Source organism: Schistocerca serialis, chromosome 11 (assembly GCF_023864345.2).
Source record: "Schistocerca serialis cubense isolate TAMUIC-IGC-003099 chromosome 11, iqSchSeri2.2, whole genome shotgun sequence".
Lineage (NCBI taxonomy): Eukaryota > Metazoa > Arthropoda > Insecta > Orthoptera > Acrididae > Schistocerca > Schistocerca serialis.
Genome location: NC_064648.1, coordinates 90,971,096 through 90,989,740, shown reverse-complemented (window position 1 = coordinate 90,989,740; position 18,645 = coordinate 90,971,096). Strand labels below are relative to the sequence as shown.

Sequence of the window (18,645 nt, the reverse complement as noted above, 5' to 3'; positions counted from 1 at the left end):
TTACGGCCCACGAACTTCGTTTGTTCGTTCCGAGCTTCCTTTGTTCACACGCATCCTAGAGAGCCTGTATACACAGGCTCTGTAACGCATCCTCCATTTGACTGCCGTCTGCCGGTCGTAATCATTCGGCACGATTCGGCATGATTCTGAAGTTGCCTTCGAAGCATAGCGTACTAAGAATCGATGAATCGTTGAAACTTGAAATCGTCACGATTCGGAAACACACAATCGTTCTTACGATTCTTTTGAACGACGATTCGTCCGTATCACGATTCGATTCTTACGATTCTTTATTCAGAGTCGTTCAAATGAACGACTCATTCACGAATCGCCACAACTCTAGTGTGCATGCTCTTAACTTTGTTTAGAACGGGAAGAGGATGTTAATATTCAGGGAAGACATTTCGAATTGCGACACTTAAGTGAGCAATTAAAACACGAGGATTTGAAAGCAATGTTGTAATTATTATGTATTATAACTAGGTAATCGAGTTTAACATGCAGAGTTTTATCTGGGCGCTCTCGATTCATAGCTCACTTTGAAAGCAGCGAAAGCTTTCTGTAACAGTATAGCACCGGGACATTCAATAAACTGCTTGAACGCACCTCAGAGGTCGCTACGTCGCCTCATATGCTGAATTCTCCAAGGAATGAATGTCAACTAAGAAGCGTAATACTGTCAATAGGTAATTCATTTCATATTCCAGAAGCACTATAACTGATGCATTTCCAACGAGCAAGACAGAATTATTCTGTAAGAAATATTACAGGCGCTATAAAATAAAAATATTCAACATTGATGATCATTTCCCCTGTAACGCGTAACTTAATAAAACGTGCTTCAACTTCTATCTGTTGGAGCAGAGCATGTTCGATATTGGAACATAACTCGATGAATGGAGAACTTCAGCCCATTAAAAAAAAAGTTCGATTGAGGCTGGAACGACATAACCAGGCAGTCCGACGCCTCAACAGTCAGGTGCACAGAAGACTGCAGGGGGTTGAACAAACAACTTCTGATACACAGGCCTCACGGTCAACTGTGACGTCATCGCCGCTAGGCCGTCGCTGCATTACCGTAAGAGCCTGCACTTCTTTCGTGAAAGCATAAAAAAATCACCAGACTTACTTCTCTACTATCAATCTGCATGCCATTTACAAAGAAATTGTGCCGCCATTTATCATTTAAAAAGAAAGTATACCATTCCTGCATGCTGTAGCGCGAAATGCATGTTACACTGGTTACAATGCTCTGTGATTTCCTTCTGTTCTGTTTGAGATTATTTGCAAAATTTTACTGCTGGTTAAAAAAACGTTCCGAGTGAAAGCAATTTACACCACAGCCTGTAAATTACACTATTAAAGTTACTGTGATAGTGATAGTAAAAGTAAGCAGATTTGATGAAGTTATTATTCATGTGATCATAATTGTAATTACTTTGACACAAATGTAATTCACTGACACATAAATGACTCACCAAACAACGTATCGATATTGTCACCAGGATTAGTGCAATACTAAATCCTCATATAACCTAGTTGTAACTAAGAAAACCGAAAGGGAGATTTCATAAATCTGACACCTCCGTCTGTCTGTGTCATCAGAACTGTCAAATATGCACCAGAATACTACCGATAAGGAAATGAAATCTTTGTAAGCAAAATATAGGCTTAGTATTATGCACTCTCAGTGCTAACAATGCAATTACATGTATCAAGAAGAGGAAAATAGGAATGACAGGAAAATGACTAATGTATATGTTTCTTAACCTGACACAAAATTCATTTTATACTACTTTACAGTTGACAATTTCCTCTTTTTTCTGTTATTACCGTTATGGCTATCCTTAACTTTTAACATAATAATTGAGAAACATATTACACAGTACTTATACTAGTACAATATTGTGCCCTGTCCACGATGTAATAACATACTTTTTTTATCGAAGTATTAAGGTTTAACGATATAATTTAAGCACTAAGTCAATGAACTGCGCTGCAAGTCAGCGAATGTGTACACCCAGAATAATGTGAGTGGCGTATCATTATTATCTGTGTTTTATTCTATATAAGGATGCGCGCCCGTCTTTTCTCTCTCTTCTTCTTTAATCGCGAGCCTTTCCGACAGCATCTTAGGCTATCAGACCCTTATTTCATTCCATTTTGTACAAATAAACTAAACTTGTATTCCTGTTGGGAATTTATTTAATCATTCCATTATTATCGGCAATTGCAGGATCTTATTATGAATACTTTATTCTTTCACTCCAGAGTTGAGGGAAGGTTATTGTAATTTCCAAGTATTACAACGACATACAGCACAATTCTTTGTTATGTTCGAAACTGTGAAAATTATTCACAAAATGTTAGATTTCAGTACAAAGAAACATATTTTATTAAATAATATGTGTTTAATTTAACATTTCTACTTTCATTTCGTAGTGTCAATCACAAATTTCCAATTTATAAACATTACAGATTTTTTTTTTTTTTTACATTTCTTCTTACAATGCCAACGCAATACTCACGAGATTAAATTAAATCATTCTGAATCTCTTGTGAGGCAAGAAGGTAGTAAGAAATTTCCTTGAGATTACAAAAACACAAATTAAACGCTTTTTGGCATCCTACAAGTCTACTGACCTTCACTTCAAGAAATAAAACGTAAAAAAAAGTAGAATAAACTAAGAAGTGAAGTGATCATCTTATGCATTCGATAGTATTTTGTGCATTTTCTGATAAAAATAATTTTTGTTCTAAGAACTAAAAATTGACGTGTCTGAAATACTTAATTCATTTTCTTTTATATAATGATAAGGAGTGATACATCTAATTAATCCATGCACTAATAGTTGTGTGTGATATTTAAGTAATAAAAATAACCAGTCTCATACCAATATTGAAAAAAAATCAGGAACGGTTCAGATACATTAAGTTGAAGCAATTCCGCTTAATAATCGCAAAGTGTTAATTTACTCGAAGTACGATAAGAACATAAGCTTTCGAGAAACTGCAATTTCGAAACAAAATTAGTTTGAAAAATTTATTCAATTATTGAATTATTACAAATATATGAATATACTTAACCTTATTTTACATCCATTACAATTTACACTAGCCAAAGCATAAATTTATATATTTCCATAACCATATCCACCCATGTTTACAAACTACTGTAGTTACAGCTTTAGTATGCTACCCACTGAAGAATTCTGTTGTCTGTGTGATATACGTGACTATAAGAAAACTCCCTTAGGAAGAAGTCTTCTTGTTTACTTACATCAACAAATAATTTTAAAAAGTAAATGTCTCTGGGTAGAGCATCTAATGCAGCTGTGATGATGTTCTCCAGAGACCAAATAAGCAGAAATAACAACGTTAATAACCTTGTTGTCCTTCATCGTTTTCTATTCCTGATAATATTTTATCTCGCTTTAAATATGTATTACATATATCGCATTTAAGATTCTTAAGGATATCATTGGCACAGTACCCTGACAAGTATGTGTAAAAGATGGCAAGTATTCCTGAACAGACTGAATTTGATCCTCACTGAAATCCGTTACACCATCAATGTCTGGTCATGGTGGTGGCAAGGTGACATCGTCTACACAGTTGGCTTCCAAGGAATCTAAATCTCTTCCAACTTCTCCAAGAACAGATGATGGAATTTTCAAGGGTAGCAGGGTCTGTATTCTTAGCTTGGATTCAATTTCAAATACCTATCCCAGAGATACCAAATAGTGACATACAGCAAATGTTAGATATGTTCCATATCTTTTTTCTGCAGCATCTGTTTAAATCATTCCTGGCAAAAGACATGTAAAATTCGAGTCCTCAATGCAGTACTTGGTCATTTCTAGAATAGCATTAGTGGTACGAGATATTTGCAAATTAGTATCACTGGATAATTCAAATGTGCGATCAGGACACCGTTTTCATACATCTAACCATGACAAAAATCTTTCGAAATATCTGATACTGCGCTGGAAAGTAGTTTCTGCAGTGCATCCTTGTAATGGATATCTCTACCAGGTCAGCTAATATTTAAAATGTTCCACCATGTACAAATTAATTTTGATGGATTTAATAGTGCTCTCAAAACTTTCAGTAAGATGATGTTCCCCCAAGGTTCACAAACCTTGAATAGTCCTCTCATTGAAAATATTAAGCACAAGTATGAAATTTTGACACTCCAGGTTCCTTTTATAAAGAGACTTTAAATTAAGTTTGTTGGCTAAAATTTGTTATCTGTGTACACTCCACATCATATGCTTTTTAACTGCAGAGATTTTCGCCATAAGCAGTTGCATACTTTCTGAAACAATTTCAAACTGTGGGTACTTTATTGTCTGATCTGGATCGTCTTTCTTGATCCAGTTGTATGTGACACATTTTAATATGTTAACGCAATGTTAAACTAAAAAAGGGGTTGTCTGTCATTATGCAGGAGACTGTAACCAATTGACAGTTCAGAATGTGAAGCAAAGAATGATGTGGCCCGTCTCTTAATTGAATTTATGTCACTAACAACACAAACTAATCAGTGAAACAACATGAACTGATTCACAACTTCTGTTTTGTATACAACAGTTAATTGCCCCCTAGCTGCTCACCTGCTGAGGGTGTTTGAAAATGCACACATATCTCATGAAGTGTATTAGGATGGGGTAGTGCAAGACAATTAGTGCTCCTTATAAACTCGTAAATGTGTCGTGGTATTGAAAATAAAATACTACAAAAAATAATACCATCTGGCGAGTATCTGTAATGCTTCTTTTGGACACCTATTAAATTCTCTTGCTCACATAAAAATTAATGTTGCTACTTTCAGTCTTATAAAAAAAAAATACAATTTTTTTTCAAATAATTTGTTATGAATAGTAATTAGACTGTTACTGGAGTATTATTGTTCTTTCTGGTGAAGTTTTCCAAGTTATCTACAATGTCAATTAAGTCATTTAAGACTTCTGTGCATTACCTATATTTTCTGCACATATACATACCCTGGGTCCAATGGATCCGTTATATCTAATTCGAGAATTTAAATGCAAAAAGTATTTTGTGGCTATTGAAATGGAGAAATATTTTGTTTTAAAGTTTATCAGTATAGTATAAGGCAACTGTGATCATTAATAACACTTTTACTGAAACATAAGCCACCAGCATTATCACAAACTGTTCTCAGATTGGCGGTTATAATATTCACGAAGAATAAATCAATAAGAAAACAAGAATGACATTAATTTTTACAATTGTTAAGCACCACAGTGCTACAGTCGTGACATACGTTTTGTGCATTTACAGAACACTGTCTTTGTTTTCCTGTCCTTCGAAACAGGACACAATGAACGCTGTCTCTTCTGATGACTCAGTGTACTGTTGTTATTACTGCTGCTGTTTTGTGTTTTAGGAATAGTAATGAACTTTTCCATATTGCCGTATACAGATTACTGTAGAAGGGGATTAGGCGATCTTATGGTCATAAACTGTTGGATCATCTCAACTGAAAGATCCTTGATCAAGTGTCCTCTTGTGCAAAACCCCTTTGTGATACATGGGATGTTGTGTTTTGTAATGAATAAAGGCATTTTGAGTATGTACATCCCTTATGTTGCAACAGAGAGCCATTGGCCACCATTTAGTCTGTCTTTTGCATGTATAATCACGCACTATTGATCCATAACATCCACACCATCCTTTGTTTGGTTAAAAAATTTCACAATCTCAGGCTTCAGGTTTGGATACTGTTCATCTATAGATTTAACATGATGCATGGAGTGTAGGAGGACCACACACGAGTTTTTCTTTGGTGAAAAACTAACCAACTTCATTTCTTTTGTAAATGCAAATAGACTTGAATTTACTGCTCTGCTCCAATTTGGCTTCATATCTTTTGCAATTTCTCTTTTATTCATCCTCATTGTTCCCATAACAATCAGGTTTTTACACAGCAGATGTTCTGCCAATGGTACACTTGTAAAATAAGTATCTATGGTCACATTTCTAGCTGTACCAGCAATATTGCGTGCAAGGGTCTCCACGGTGGTAAGGCCCAAATTTTTCTGGGGTGGCACGCCTGATTCTCTTCCTGTGTTAACAACATAACCAGTTTGGCTTTGATATGGCTTTGACATTAGATCCAGCCTGACGAGCTCTTTTTGGGCCTGGAGCACCTTCTCCAACCCAAAAGATTGAACCTTAGTCTCAACAGCATAACCGTACACTCATGTCTCATCACCAGCTATGATTCTTTTAAGGAACTTCTCATTCCCATTTGCGCGATCCAGAAGCGCTACACAGACTGTGAGGCGAAGGTCTTTCTGGTCTTGACTCATGAGCCGTGGGACGAACTTGATGGTAACATGATACTTTCTAAGATATTGTGTCAGGATTTCATGACATGATCCAACTGAAATGTTACATTCTTCTGCAGTCTCTCTGACAGTCGGTCTTCGACTGGCACAATTTCATTGAAGTTTCTGACATCAGCATCGTCGGTAGACATCGAAGGGCGTCCTGAGTGAGAGTCACCTTTAACTTCTGTCTGGACATTTGTATACCATATGAAACATTCGTAACATCGAGAACACCTGAAGCAAAATTGAATGCAGACGTGTTGCTTCTCTAACTATCCCATCTCGAAATTTGCAAAGTGTGTGACACAATGCTCTACTCAATACAGCACTGAACAATAACTAACAGACATACAACAATTAAACTTACAAGAGTTACACATTAAACACTGGGATGTGCAATGATGCCAGTCGCTTTTCGCTGCCACACACCGTTGGGGCAAAACTACGAATTTTCCGGAATTTTCGAACAGGCCTCATAGGTATTAATCTGAGGAATCACTGGAGATTGTTTGAGGATGTGTGTTTCAGCTCCTCATTGCGGCTGTGTCTACTATGAAGGTATGGAACTCGAAATTAGAGTAAATGATGTAGACTATGAATGAAACAGACTTTTATTTTCGGTTTTTGTTTTTAACGTTTCTAAATTTTTATACATAATACAATTGCAGAACTAATGAATATAATACGTGGTATGAACTGATTTTCTGAACTACCAGTTCATGATAGGGTAAAAAAACTATGCTATTGTTTAAATGTCCTGCTGTCATTGTTAAAAGTGACTGCAACGTTGAAAACAAAAACAGTAAAATGTTGTGTATAGAATTTTTGTTTAAAATATATATACAGAGGAACAACATACATACAAGAAACAATTTGTTTAATAGTTTAACACACTGGCTCCATGTGGCTGCCACTGGCCACTGGCCATTGCAAAATCTCATGCCTAAATCTGTGTGCTTAGCCTGACCTGGTCTTGTGTGAAACATCCATTACTAAGCATGCAGATATCAATCTTATAAATGCCTTACCGTTATATTTAAAGCTGACTGTGAGAAAGAAAACGAAAAAGTACATTTTCACAGCACAGCAACTTCTTTGTCACTGTCGGTTACAACAAAAAACTTGTATATTGTTGTTAAATAAAATGTATAGTCTATAATGATTGTTAGAAGATCATGTGAAAATCTGGAGTACATTCGTCAATAACTTTGAGATTTTTGTTTACAGTATTTATACATGTAATCTTAAGTGTAACAGCAAGATTATAAATGTGAGCTTTGGTGACCATGAAGCTCATATCTGGCAACTGAACTAAACACTGACACAGTTGAGAACAAAAGCTAAGATAATTGAGCAGAGAGAGTTCAATGATGACAACAGTACAGTATTAAATTTTACAATATAAAGTGAAACAGTAAAACTGAAGTAAATAGCACATTCCACAGTTTCCACAATGCGTAATTGCATATTTTCATGCCGGCCACGGTGGGCGTGCGGTTCTAGGCACTTCAGTCCAGAACCGCGTGACTGCTACGTCGCAGGTTCGAATCCTGCCTCGGGCATGGATGTGTGTGATGTCCTTAGGTTAGGTTTAAGTAGTTCTAAGTTCTAGGGGACTTATGACCTCAGATGTTGAGTCCCATAGTGCTCAGAGCCATTTGAACCATATTTTCACGTAGCATTTCCAGTAAGAAAGAGGGTTAAGATAGTTAGGTTCAAATGTTTCAAATGACTCTGAGTACTATGGGACTTAACTGCTGAGGTCATCAGTCCCCTAGAACTTACACCTACTTAAACCTAACTAACCTAAGGACATCACACACATCCATGCCTGAGGCAGGATTCGAACCTGCGACTGTAGCGGACGCGCAGTTCCAGACTGTAGTGCCTAGAACTGTTCGGGCACTCCAGCCAGCGATAGTTAGGAACAAATGTTAAATAACGTAAGGCATTACAGTTTCCAATAGAAAGAAATATTTCTGATCTCTTCCATCAAAATTTAGAAGCTATAGGAAAAAATTCAACTAAATATTTAGCATGGTAATAAAAGTACTCATAAGACATAATAATGATAACTATCTTTGAAGTGCAAAAAACAAGACAACTGTCCTGAAGGTTGTTAGAAGAGGAACTGGCACAGACTAGTCAAGAAAGAAAAAAGAAAACTTTCCGATGGTTAGTAAACAAAATACTAAAAGTGAACTTCGTATGTCGGCAATATAATCTTGGGGTTGCGATAGTGTTGTGGAATCCGGTTTTTTTGGTGGGTACTGGGCTGTTACTTAGTTATTCGTGTACTCACGTTCGTTTGCGGTTTTTTCCCCACATTCGCATTTATCAGGAGAGGGACAACTCCAAAAATGTGGCAGGAGCATTATATGTAGAAAGTCGTCCATGCAACCTGTAAGTACAGTTCAAAATATTACTACATAATAGCAGAAACCAGAACTATTTATCACCTAGAGATACATTGACCAAAATGTAAACTAAATAGCAAAAATATGTACATATTCCAGCCCACTGAAGATGCCTTGCAGAAAATAAAGGCGAAACACGAATGACACGAAAATTGTGTTTCATTCTGTTGTAGTCAGACGGTCCATAAAGTAAAAATTATCAATATATCGTAATATTACACGCAACCGAAGAAGACAGGACTACAAAACTTTCGCACTTTGTGTGTGATCAAGAACATTACACCATCTTGCTGTTCGCTAGTGTCGTGAGAGGTGCATCGCGTGTTGCGAGAAGGCTGTGAAAAATATAGCGGGAATTATGACGACTTCTGTTCCTTATTTATGTCTGTGTGTGATAGAGATGTGGTTCTTTTGCGTGTGTGTGCTTTCTGTTCTGTGTCCTTGGTCAGTTCTCTCAGAGTGGTAAAGAGTGTGTTGTTGCAAAGTGTTGTGGTTTCGTTTATTACATTTTTCCCTTCGACTATAGCCTTTTGTATTTGGTTATTTTCTTGTATTGTTAGTTGTCGGTATACACTGTTGCTCTTTTTCAGGATGTGTTGATCGTTTTCGATATTATGTGGTTATGGTTTCTGTTCATTGGATGTTCTGCAAAAGTTGAATGTGTGCTGTCACTCTTCAGTGCTCTCATGTGCTTTGTATACCTCGTTTGGAAGTTCCTGTCTGTTTGTCCTATGTATTGCGACTGACAGCAGTTGCATGTGAGTTGATATATTCCAGCATTGCTGAATTTGTCTGAGGTTTTTCTGACTGGTCTTAGCCTTTGCTAATCTGTTTGTTTGTTCTGAATGTTATTGGAATCCCTTGCTTTTTCAATGTGTTTCCTATTCTATGTGATATTTTATTATTGTATGTAAGTGTGTACCATCTGTCTGTTTTTCCTGATGCAGTGTGCTCTGCTGTGTTGTCTGTGTGTACTGCATGTTTAATTTTTACCTTGTTGTTGAGTTTGTTTGTGATGTCTGTTTTGTTGTCGTTTTCAACAGCAATTTATTTCATACTATTTAGTTCCTATGTGTAGTTTTCTGATTTAAGAGGTGTTCTGTTTATCCTGTGGAGCATGTGTTTGAAACTGGCATATTTGTGGTAGTTGGATGAAATGTGGATAACACTGCTTGTGGATGTAGATTTTCTGTAGATGGAGAATTCATGTTGGTGGTTGTTTCTTGTGATTGTAAGATCCAAGAAATTTAGTTTCTTGTCTCTTTCTATTTCCATTATGAAGTGGATTTGTGGGTGTACTGTGTTGATGTTACTGTGCAGCTCTTCTATCCTGTTATGTGTTTCATCTACAAGACAGATTATGTCATCCAAATATCAGTACCAGTAGATTATTTTGTACCCTCCTTGTTTTACAAAGTAATTGAATATTGTGTTTTCTATATGGTCCAAGAAAATGTTGACTAAGGTTCCACTGATGGGTAACCCCATGGGTAGCCCCACTTGTTGCAAATAGAAGTTGTTGTCGAAAGTGAATTAGTTTTGTTCTGTGATTAGCCTAAGAATGGATGATATTTCATTTATTTGTATGTCTGGGAATTTCTTGCATTTTAGCAGTTGTTCTGTGATATTTGTAGTTTCTTCTGTGGGTATGTTTGTGCACAGGAATGTAACGTCAAAAGATACCAGTTTTGCTGTTGGGGGGGGGGGGATGTTTCCATTCTTAATTTTCTCTTTTGTGTCTTCTGTGATATTTGTGTACGCGTATGTTTTCTGTAGGAATGTGTGCATGTGTCTCCCTAATAAGTAAGATGGGCCTTTTTTGAAGTCCACCACTGGCATGACTGGGATGAAAGGTTTGCTGACCTTTGGCAGGCATGTTAAGAGTTAGGGTTATTTTGTGTCATTCTTTCTGTCTGGTTCTGTGTCAAGGTTTGTGTGATGTTTTTTAAGAGAGTCTTTATGTTTCTTTGGTATCTTTGTGTTGGGTCATTGGTTAACTTAGTTATTTCATCCCGTGCCAGAAATGTTTTTGTTTTCTTAATGTATTCTCCCTCTGTTATTAAGACTAGAGCATTCGCTTTGTCTGCCTTAGTGATGAGAGCATTGTGTTGCTTTAGTTTTCTGTGTACACTTTTTATGGTTTTCTTATCAGATGTTTTTTTTATTTGTGTTTATGGATGGTTTGTTTTTTCTGATGATTAGTTTCATTTCCTCTGTCACTAATTCTCTTGTTAGGCCTGGGTTGAAGTCTGGTGTATTAGTTTTTTTCATGTTGTCCTATGATGTATTCAGTCTCAGTAATAAGATTTTCTATAGTCTTATGTGTTGTGTGGGTGTTCAAATTGTATTTGGGACCTTTCTCAAGTACCTGTTGTTCGCCTTTTGTGAGTGTTATGTCAGTAAAACTAATGGGATGTGTGTTGTGTGTGTGTCTTGGTTTTAGAACAGTTTTTGTCATGAGTTTATTTAATTTCTGTTCTTGTTTCTGCCGTTTCTTTTACTTTATTGACTGTGAGGGGTGATTTATTCTTTCTTTTATGTCATGCATTACTGAGGACCTGGAGATTTGGTTCGTTAATTCTAAGTGTAATTTGTATAAGGTGACATTCAGTTCTAGTGTTTTTGAGTATAGGGAGCAAATTTTATATTTCAGCCAACCTCTTTCAGCTGTTTGTTTAGCATGCTCTGCTGCAGGTGACATGTTGTTTACTTTAATTTCAATATAATTGAGAATGATGTTGTTGGATGAGCATACTTTATTGTACTTGAGGTTCAAGTTCGTTTGATGTAGTTTCACTGTCGTTTTTAATATACATAGTAAATGTATCCTTATCAGCTTGAAAATAACTAAAGTCATTAATTCGAAAGGAGAGGACCTGAAAACATAAAAAAATATCGTCCAGGAAACCAACTCATTGGTTCCTCCAAAATATTTGAAAAAGTTCGCTATAATGGGCTTCAAAATTACATTACTAAAAATTCAAGTCTGTCGCCAAATCAGCATGAACAGACCAAAGCCAAGTTTATATTAAGAGCTAGGTACGAGTATTTAGGAATCTTTAAACAACTGGATGACATGGGAAATGCTACTGTTATTTTTTTAGACATGTCAAAAACCTTTGACCATGACTTTCTTACTCACAAATTAGCCCTCCCTTGCTCTGAGCACTATGGGACTTTACATCTAGAACTTAAACCTAACTAAACTAAGGACATCACAGACATCCGTGCCCGAGGTGGGATTCGAACCTGCGACCGTAGCGGTCGCGCGGTTACGAACCGAAGCGCCTTGAACCGCTCGGCCACACCAGCTGGCAACCCTCTGTCCATAAATCGCCAGTTAAGGATGGAGTACCATTGACGATGCAAATGACTTTAATAAAGCAAAAACAAAACAAAAAAAATGTTTACAGGTGACACCAGCACTTTATTAAGTAACATCTGTGGGCAAAAGGGTTACAAAGTCAGCAGTAGGTGCTACAATATGTTTGGTCACTATATCGTTTCAAAACAATAAGATAATAATAAAGAAAAATACTCACTTTATGAATTTTGACTCATCTCCACTTCTACAAGAATTTGCTCAATACGGGCTACCATTTCTTGACAATATATTACTGAAACTGAAAGGGACTGTAATGTGAAAGCTCTTGAAACAACGTTTTCAAAAGCTTTTTATATTCTCCATGTACCAACCGAAAGTGCAAGCAAATCAACAGTGATTCAGACATGGTATGCCTTCTTCCATTCACTAACCTACTTTCATATGGACTACTCTATCGGAACTCAGTCCCAAAAATGTTTCATTGTAGGGTAGATAACAGTTCTCAGATAGTAGGCCCTAACTCCACCCCATGTCAGCGTATTCAGGAACATACAAAATTATATATATATATATATATATATATATATATATATATATATATATATATATATATATGATGCAGAATATAGCAATTAGGGCTACGTGCAATGTAAATGTCCTGAAAACATGTAGACCGCACATTGTTGATCTGAAAATGAAGCTGCTCAGCATTGAGTATATTCTTTCAATTCAGTTCTGAGCCTTCGTAATTTTAAGAATTTTTTATTTTGTCGACATCCACTTGGAATGAAAGTATGCCCTGCTCATATATTTCCCCATTTCCTCACAGCTTACATTTATGGAATAGCAAAGGAACCGTTCTTAAGTTGTGAACCTTGAAATTTTAACGAATAAGAATCAGTATCAGTAAGCAAACAAGAACTGCTTTTGGAGTTCTGACTTCATCAGCTATCGATCCAGATGTGGTAAATCTGGATTAGCCTTTTTTATATCACGTACTTCTCTTCTTGGTTGTGCGAAATGTATAACAAGAAAAAATTCATTGACAAGGTCAAACGTCGCGCATTACTGGGTCAAATGCACATTTAAGAGCAGGAAACCGTATGAAATTGTCTTCCTGAGAATGTGTTATTCACAGAAGCACTGAGTCAATTACTATCAGAACCAATTGTTGCGTTCACACTATAGGAAAAGAACAATAATGAATATTTATTTAGACTGTAGGTTTCTAATGTCTTGGGGCATCTAGATGTCAGGCTCTGTCCACCGGTTTCAAATATATTGCTAGTAACGTCCCAGCAAATTTGCTAAATGCTTCGTAGTTTATATTTTAGCATGCGGACGCTTTTAAATTGAAATTTTCAGTTATTATTACGTGTTAGCAGTTGTCGTTCACAAATTACACCTAATTTTTCTTAAAACGATAAATACAAATTATTTTATTCTGAAAAATGCTTCTTTGTCTTCTGTTGTTCTTGTCAGTGTTGGTATTGCTGTTTGTGTTGTTAACCATCTTTGGTTGTTGAATTTTGACTTCTGGCGTTCAATTTGAAACTTTGACGGTTATAAGAGATTTAGATTGTTTATTTTGAATTGTATTTAGTTTAGTTGTTGAATTGTGTTTGTCGGATAGTAGCCTAAAGAAAGGAGACTCGTCTTCTCTAATGTGGTGTGAAATCTATATTCTGTTTATGACTACGAGAACGAATGTTTCAAATAGAAGGATGTATCTGGTAAGTTTATAGTGACTTTAGTGTAACCGTGAAGAGTTTTTGCATGATAGCGATGGCAGCGGCGCATTTCATTTCCTTGTTACTCTGTTGTTTCAGGAGACTCGCATGTTTGAGTGATCGGACACTTTTACGTTGATAGTTACTCTACATTGGTAACAACATTAAGCGGAAATTGCGAAATAAGTTCCCTTACTAGTGGAAGAGGGCTAGAAGGAAGATGGGAAATTGTCCTTCCACCGGTCTTAAGGAATTATTTGAAGAGGTTATCTCGAATGAGAGTAAACACGACGCGGTATTGCCAAGCAGTGGTACACCAGACAGGATGACACTTATTGATCCGAGATCTCCTTTGGTAGACGCAGAACGGACACCGATCGAGGTATTTCATGTGAACTTTTTTGTAATTTTCTTTCTTCGCGATTGTTGTACAACATTTAGGTTCTCACAGTCTGCGAATGCATGTCGAACTGTACTCTGGTCTGATGCTTTCCAGTGAATTCATTATGCCCTTCTGGTACATTTATTTCATCTGTGATGCAATTTTGTATGTTCCTGAATACGCTGACATAGGGTGGAGTTAGGGCCTACTATCTGAGAACTGTTATCTACCCTACAATGAAACAGAAATTGTTTAACGAGACGTACAGTCGTTTTAAATGTATCAGCATGTGTGTGCCACCACACTGACAGGTAGTGGATGACTGCAGAAACCTGGCTTTAATTAGATTTGAGAGCATCAGATAAGACGAGTTTTAAGAGTTTCAATTTTTAAAGGCTGTGTTGTGTAAAAAAAACCACAACTTTACAATTTAAAGGATGAGTGTTAGTGAGCGAACTTTCTCCATTATAAAAGTGAGTACATGCCTAAGATAGACCTACTGTTTCACACTTGTTATATATAGATAATCGCATTTTATTGTGGTAAAGGCTGCAGATGTCATTATTAAATAGTTGTAGCAGATTCATGTGTAGTGTAGCCCAGGATCTGCAAGCTGTTAGTAGTTGCTTCCTATTTGACACACATCATTGACAGCATGAGAGCCCTGCTTTGTCATATGTTGAGACATTTGTAAATTTTGATCGCATTCATCATAGCCAGCATTCTCTCTAAATTTAGTTTCTGTTGCTGATACATAATGTTAACTGCAAGGTTAAATTAGGAATAATACATTATATAAGCAACACCAATCTAGACTCGGTTGAATTTACCAACATCTCATTTTTGACTTCATCCTGTAACATAATGGTGATGTGCCCTGTGACGACATATGTGCAGAAAAGAATAAAACTGGCAATATTTAGTATGTGTCTATAATAGTTTTTACAGACTGGTCTGTAGTGTAGCCAGAGGTCCAGGTTAGGTTGAAATGTGACAGTTTTGGTTTGATTGGTAAAGTGATAAGGATGCTTCGTCTTTATTTATCTCCAGCAGTATAAACATGTACATGAATGTATAAACACCTGAGGATGGGCACAAGCCCGAAACCGGTCGTGTGATGAATAAATAATCTTTTATTGCGACTGGTAGGGGGAATTTTTCTACTCCCTATAAAGGAACAGTCACTGAGTTAAACAGCACCCACTAGGGATAAAATTTGCTGAATACCATGTTCTTACAAGCCAACTGCATTCAAAGTTCACTGTTTCCTATTTGGACAGTGCTTGGAATCTGCTTTGGCATGCATTATGTTCGAGGGGTTGACAGCTTCAATCTGCCGCGGCCCACGCTTTGTGCTGTACATTTCTGGCTAATATTAGTGTTTTCTCTGTGAAGCACACACATCATCCAGTGAAGGTCACAGGTGAAATGTGATTTCCAGTTGCATATTGTGATACCTGTGTGTGTGTGTGTGTGTGTGTGTGTGTGTGTGTGTGTGTGTGTGTGTGTGTGAAGAAAATGGTCTTCATGTTCTGTAGATTGCATTTTCTAGTCATGTTACTATATGTATATTCTTCTGATCTTGTGCATGCATCAGTTTTGAAAGATGCTTACTCTATTTAGAGACACTGTTTGCTTTTATTTAGTTTTACAGCATTGGGACGTTAATGTGATAATACTTGCTAAGAAAGAAATGGCAGCCATTCACAGTATTTCAGTCACTGACACTTACCTAAGTTCTGTTAAACTATAAAGTAAATAAAACCCTTCACTTTGGTATGCATATGGAAAATTTTTCGCATTATTTGACAACAATGTATTTTACTAGATCAGCATCACTAAGTTGCTCTTTGTGGGAAAGTAAGTTGTGAAGCGATTCATGACGCGAGAGCAATTTTCACTGTTTTTCCGAAGCCAAACGTTAAGGCTCTTCACTGCATGGTATGTGACATTTACAAGTTAAATATAGTAATAGTGTTGTAATGGACTATTCCATGTCATTTTAGGAAGCAAAGAAACTTGTTAAAAATTAGATGAGTCGTAGCTATTAATTTTATGGACAGGTGTGTGACTGGTAGTGCTAAATCATTTTCTGTGATGTCAACTTTGACTCCAAGAGTCACTGATCACCCAGGTGATGTTGCTCAACATTTTTGATTTTCTTGATTTTTTATCATGACTTCCCTATAGACAGACATTCACAGACCACTGTTTTAAAAATTTTTATAAGTCATAGTTTTTTTCTGGCAGCCATTTTTACAATGGCGTTTGGGAAAATTTTAGTGGAAATCGACGTTTGCGGAAAGTTTAATTGCCAAGTTATTTTAAAAGATATCAGAATAATTCAAAAACCAGTGTGCTTGGCATGAAATGAACTTCAGGCATAATTTTTTTTAATTTTTCTATCATGCAAGAGAGTCACTCAAACTCTTTCTGGGTCATTCCATGCCAAGTGGTCTAAACCTTCCCACCATCATGTCTCCAATTTTCTTCAAATTTTATCTGTAGCACTAGTCAAGTGCTAAATTAAGTTTCTCAAGATTTCAAGCCTCTAGCTGCAATACTTGCTGATCTACACCCCCTTGTCTGAAGGGTAGTAAGTTCGCATGCGCGCGACATCAGACAAAATGCCATTTTTGGGGTCTCATAAAATTGAAACCAATTCATAAGAATGGTTAGTAAGATGAGACCCTGTACAGTTTTTTGTGCTGATTCAAACGAAATTAATTATAAGATTACTGATGCAAAATCCGGTCAAACAAGTCGACTCAAAGTGTACCCCTAATTCTGTCGTGACTTAATGCGACAAATTTTGACCAATATTCAGACTGCAATAATTTCCTTGCAGATAAAGATATGGACTTGAACTTTTTACCAAGTCTTATCTTTGTGCTGGACATAATACAGCTGGATTTCCAACTACCCAGGCTTTATAGTCGCCTTGCAAAATCTCTTCAAATTTGGCAGTGTCAGCGCAAATGGCTTTATTTACCAAAGTTCAAAGCCCATTACTACAAAATAGTCAGCCTGGATTTAATTGTGAATAGTATCATCTGAAAGAGAAACTCTTGCTCTACGAGATGGATATATTTTTCTTTTGCAACGCTTCCATTAAGTGCTTATTTACTCAGGTCAAAGTATCTTATATTTTGTGTGCGCAGTGCCCTGCGTTGGTCCATGATGGCTGAGCCATTACTGGTTATCACAATAAAACCAGCATCCCCATCGCCATAGGGGCCACGCCCGATAGCCATGCAGTAACAGCCACGGGTGGGTATCTTTACTGCAGGTTCCCAAGCCTGATTACAGGGTGTCTTTACCACAGGATCCCAAGCCTGATTGTGGGTTTCTTTATGCAGGTTCCCAAGCCTGTCTTCCTCAGTTACTTCATCATTCTGGAAGCATCGTTGATTTGCAAGAGAATGCTTTCAGGAAAACTGTATTGCCGACCAGATGATGTCACTGATGGAGCTGGAATAACACCAATGATAAGTTGTTCTGGAATCCAGCAAGTATCACGTCTTAAGGGCCAATAAAATGAACTTGCAGGACCATGAGGATGCATAAAGCTTATGAAAGCATCTTTCTGTTCGACTGAGATTTCAACGATGTTTCCAATCCACCATTTCTTTTCATAAATGCAAGCAACATACTGCCCAGGCTGAAGATCCATGACTTGAACTACTACTTCAGCAGCACTAATTTTGGCCAAAAAAGATGTCGCATCATTAGAAACTCTACTGACCTTAATTGTCGTCATATCAATGGGCAAAAAATGGTGGTTTTCTCTTGTGCCAGCTAGAGTGTGCCCTTGCAGGAATCTTTCTTCTTGAGAAGCTTTTTCTTCTTCAACTTCCTCTTTGCTGATGAAAAAGAATTTGATTCCATTGATATTATCATTGCAGAAGTTGAAAAGATCTTTGGGTGTTAGAATCTGGTTTTCATATGGACGTTGCAAACTTGCTCTTGCTGCCAACCGTTTTGTTGTGCCTCCAATGCCATCACAAGGCGACTTTCCATGGCTTGTTCCAAAGAAATTCCATTCTGCTGTTATTTCAAAATCTTCTTTGTGATAGCATAAGTTGAGAAAATTCTTGAAATTCTTATATTGTGCAGCTGAACCATCACTGAAGTAGTGGATGTGGCTTATTTTGGAAAATTGCATCTTCAGGTAATTGATTACTTTTCCAATGTAAACATGGACAGTAATCGTATCGTGTCGAAGGCAGTCACTAATAACACAAAGATTCACACATTGCACCTCTTCGTTTTCACAGTAGTAGACTACAAATGGACGAACTGTTGCTTGACTGTTTTCCCAGTGAAAGCCTTGCACTGCATCTTGAACAATAAATGAATAGTTTTCAGCAAAATCCATTAGTATTATGAATTCGCCTTCTTTCAAATCAGTTTTGAGAGCTTTCAGGTGCTG

The 18,645-nt window shown here is 36.9% G+C and overlaps 1 protein-coding gene across 1 annotated transcript in view; it reads left to right on the top strand.

The window, feature by feature from the left end:
• The first annotated feature begins 3,573 nt into the window (after nt 1-3,573).
• The window catches only part of LOC126426483 (uncharacterized), a 126,009-nt gene continuing 110,937 nt past the window's right edge, over nt 3,574-18,645 (top strand). The window contains exons 1-2 of the mRNA XM_050088393.1: nt 3,574-3,687; nt 14,191-14,213. Coding sequence (XP_049944350.1) covers nt 3,574-3,687; nt 14,191-14,213 — 137 coding nt within the window. The remainder of the gene's footprint in view (nt 3,688-14,190; nt 14,214-18,645) is intronic.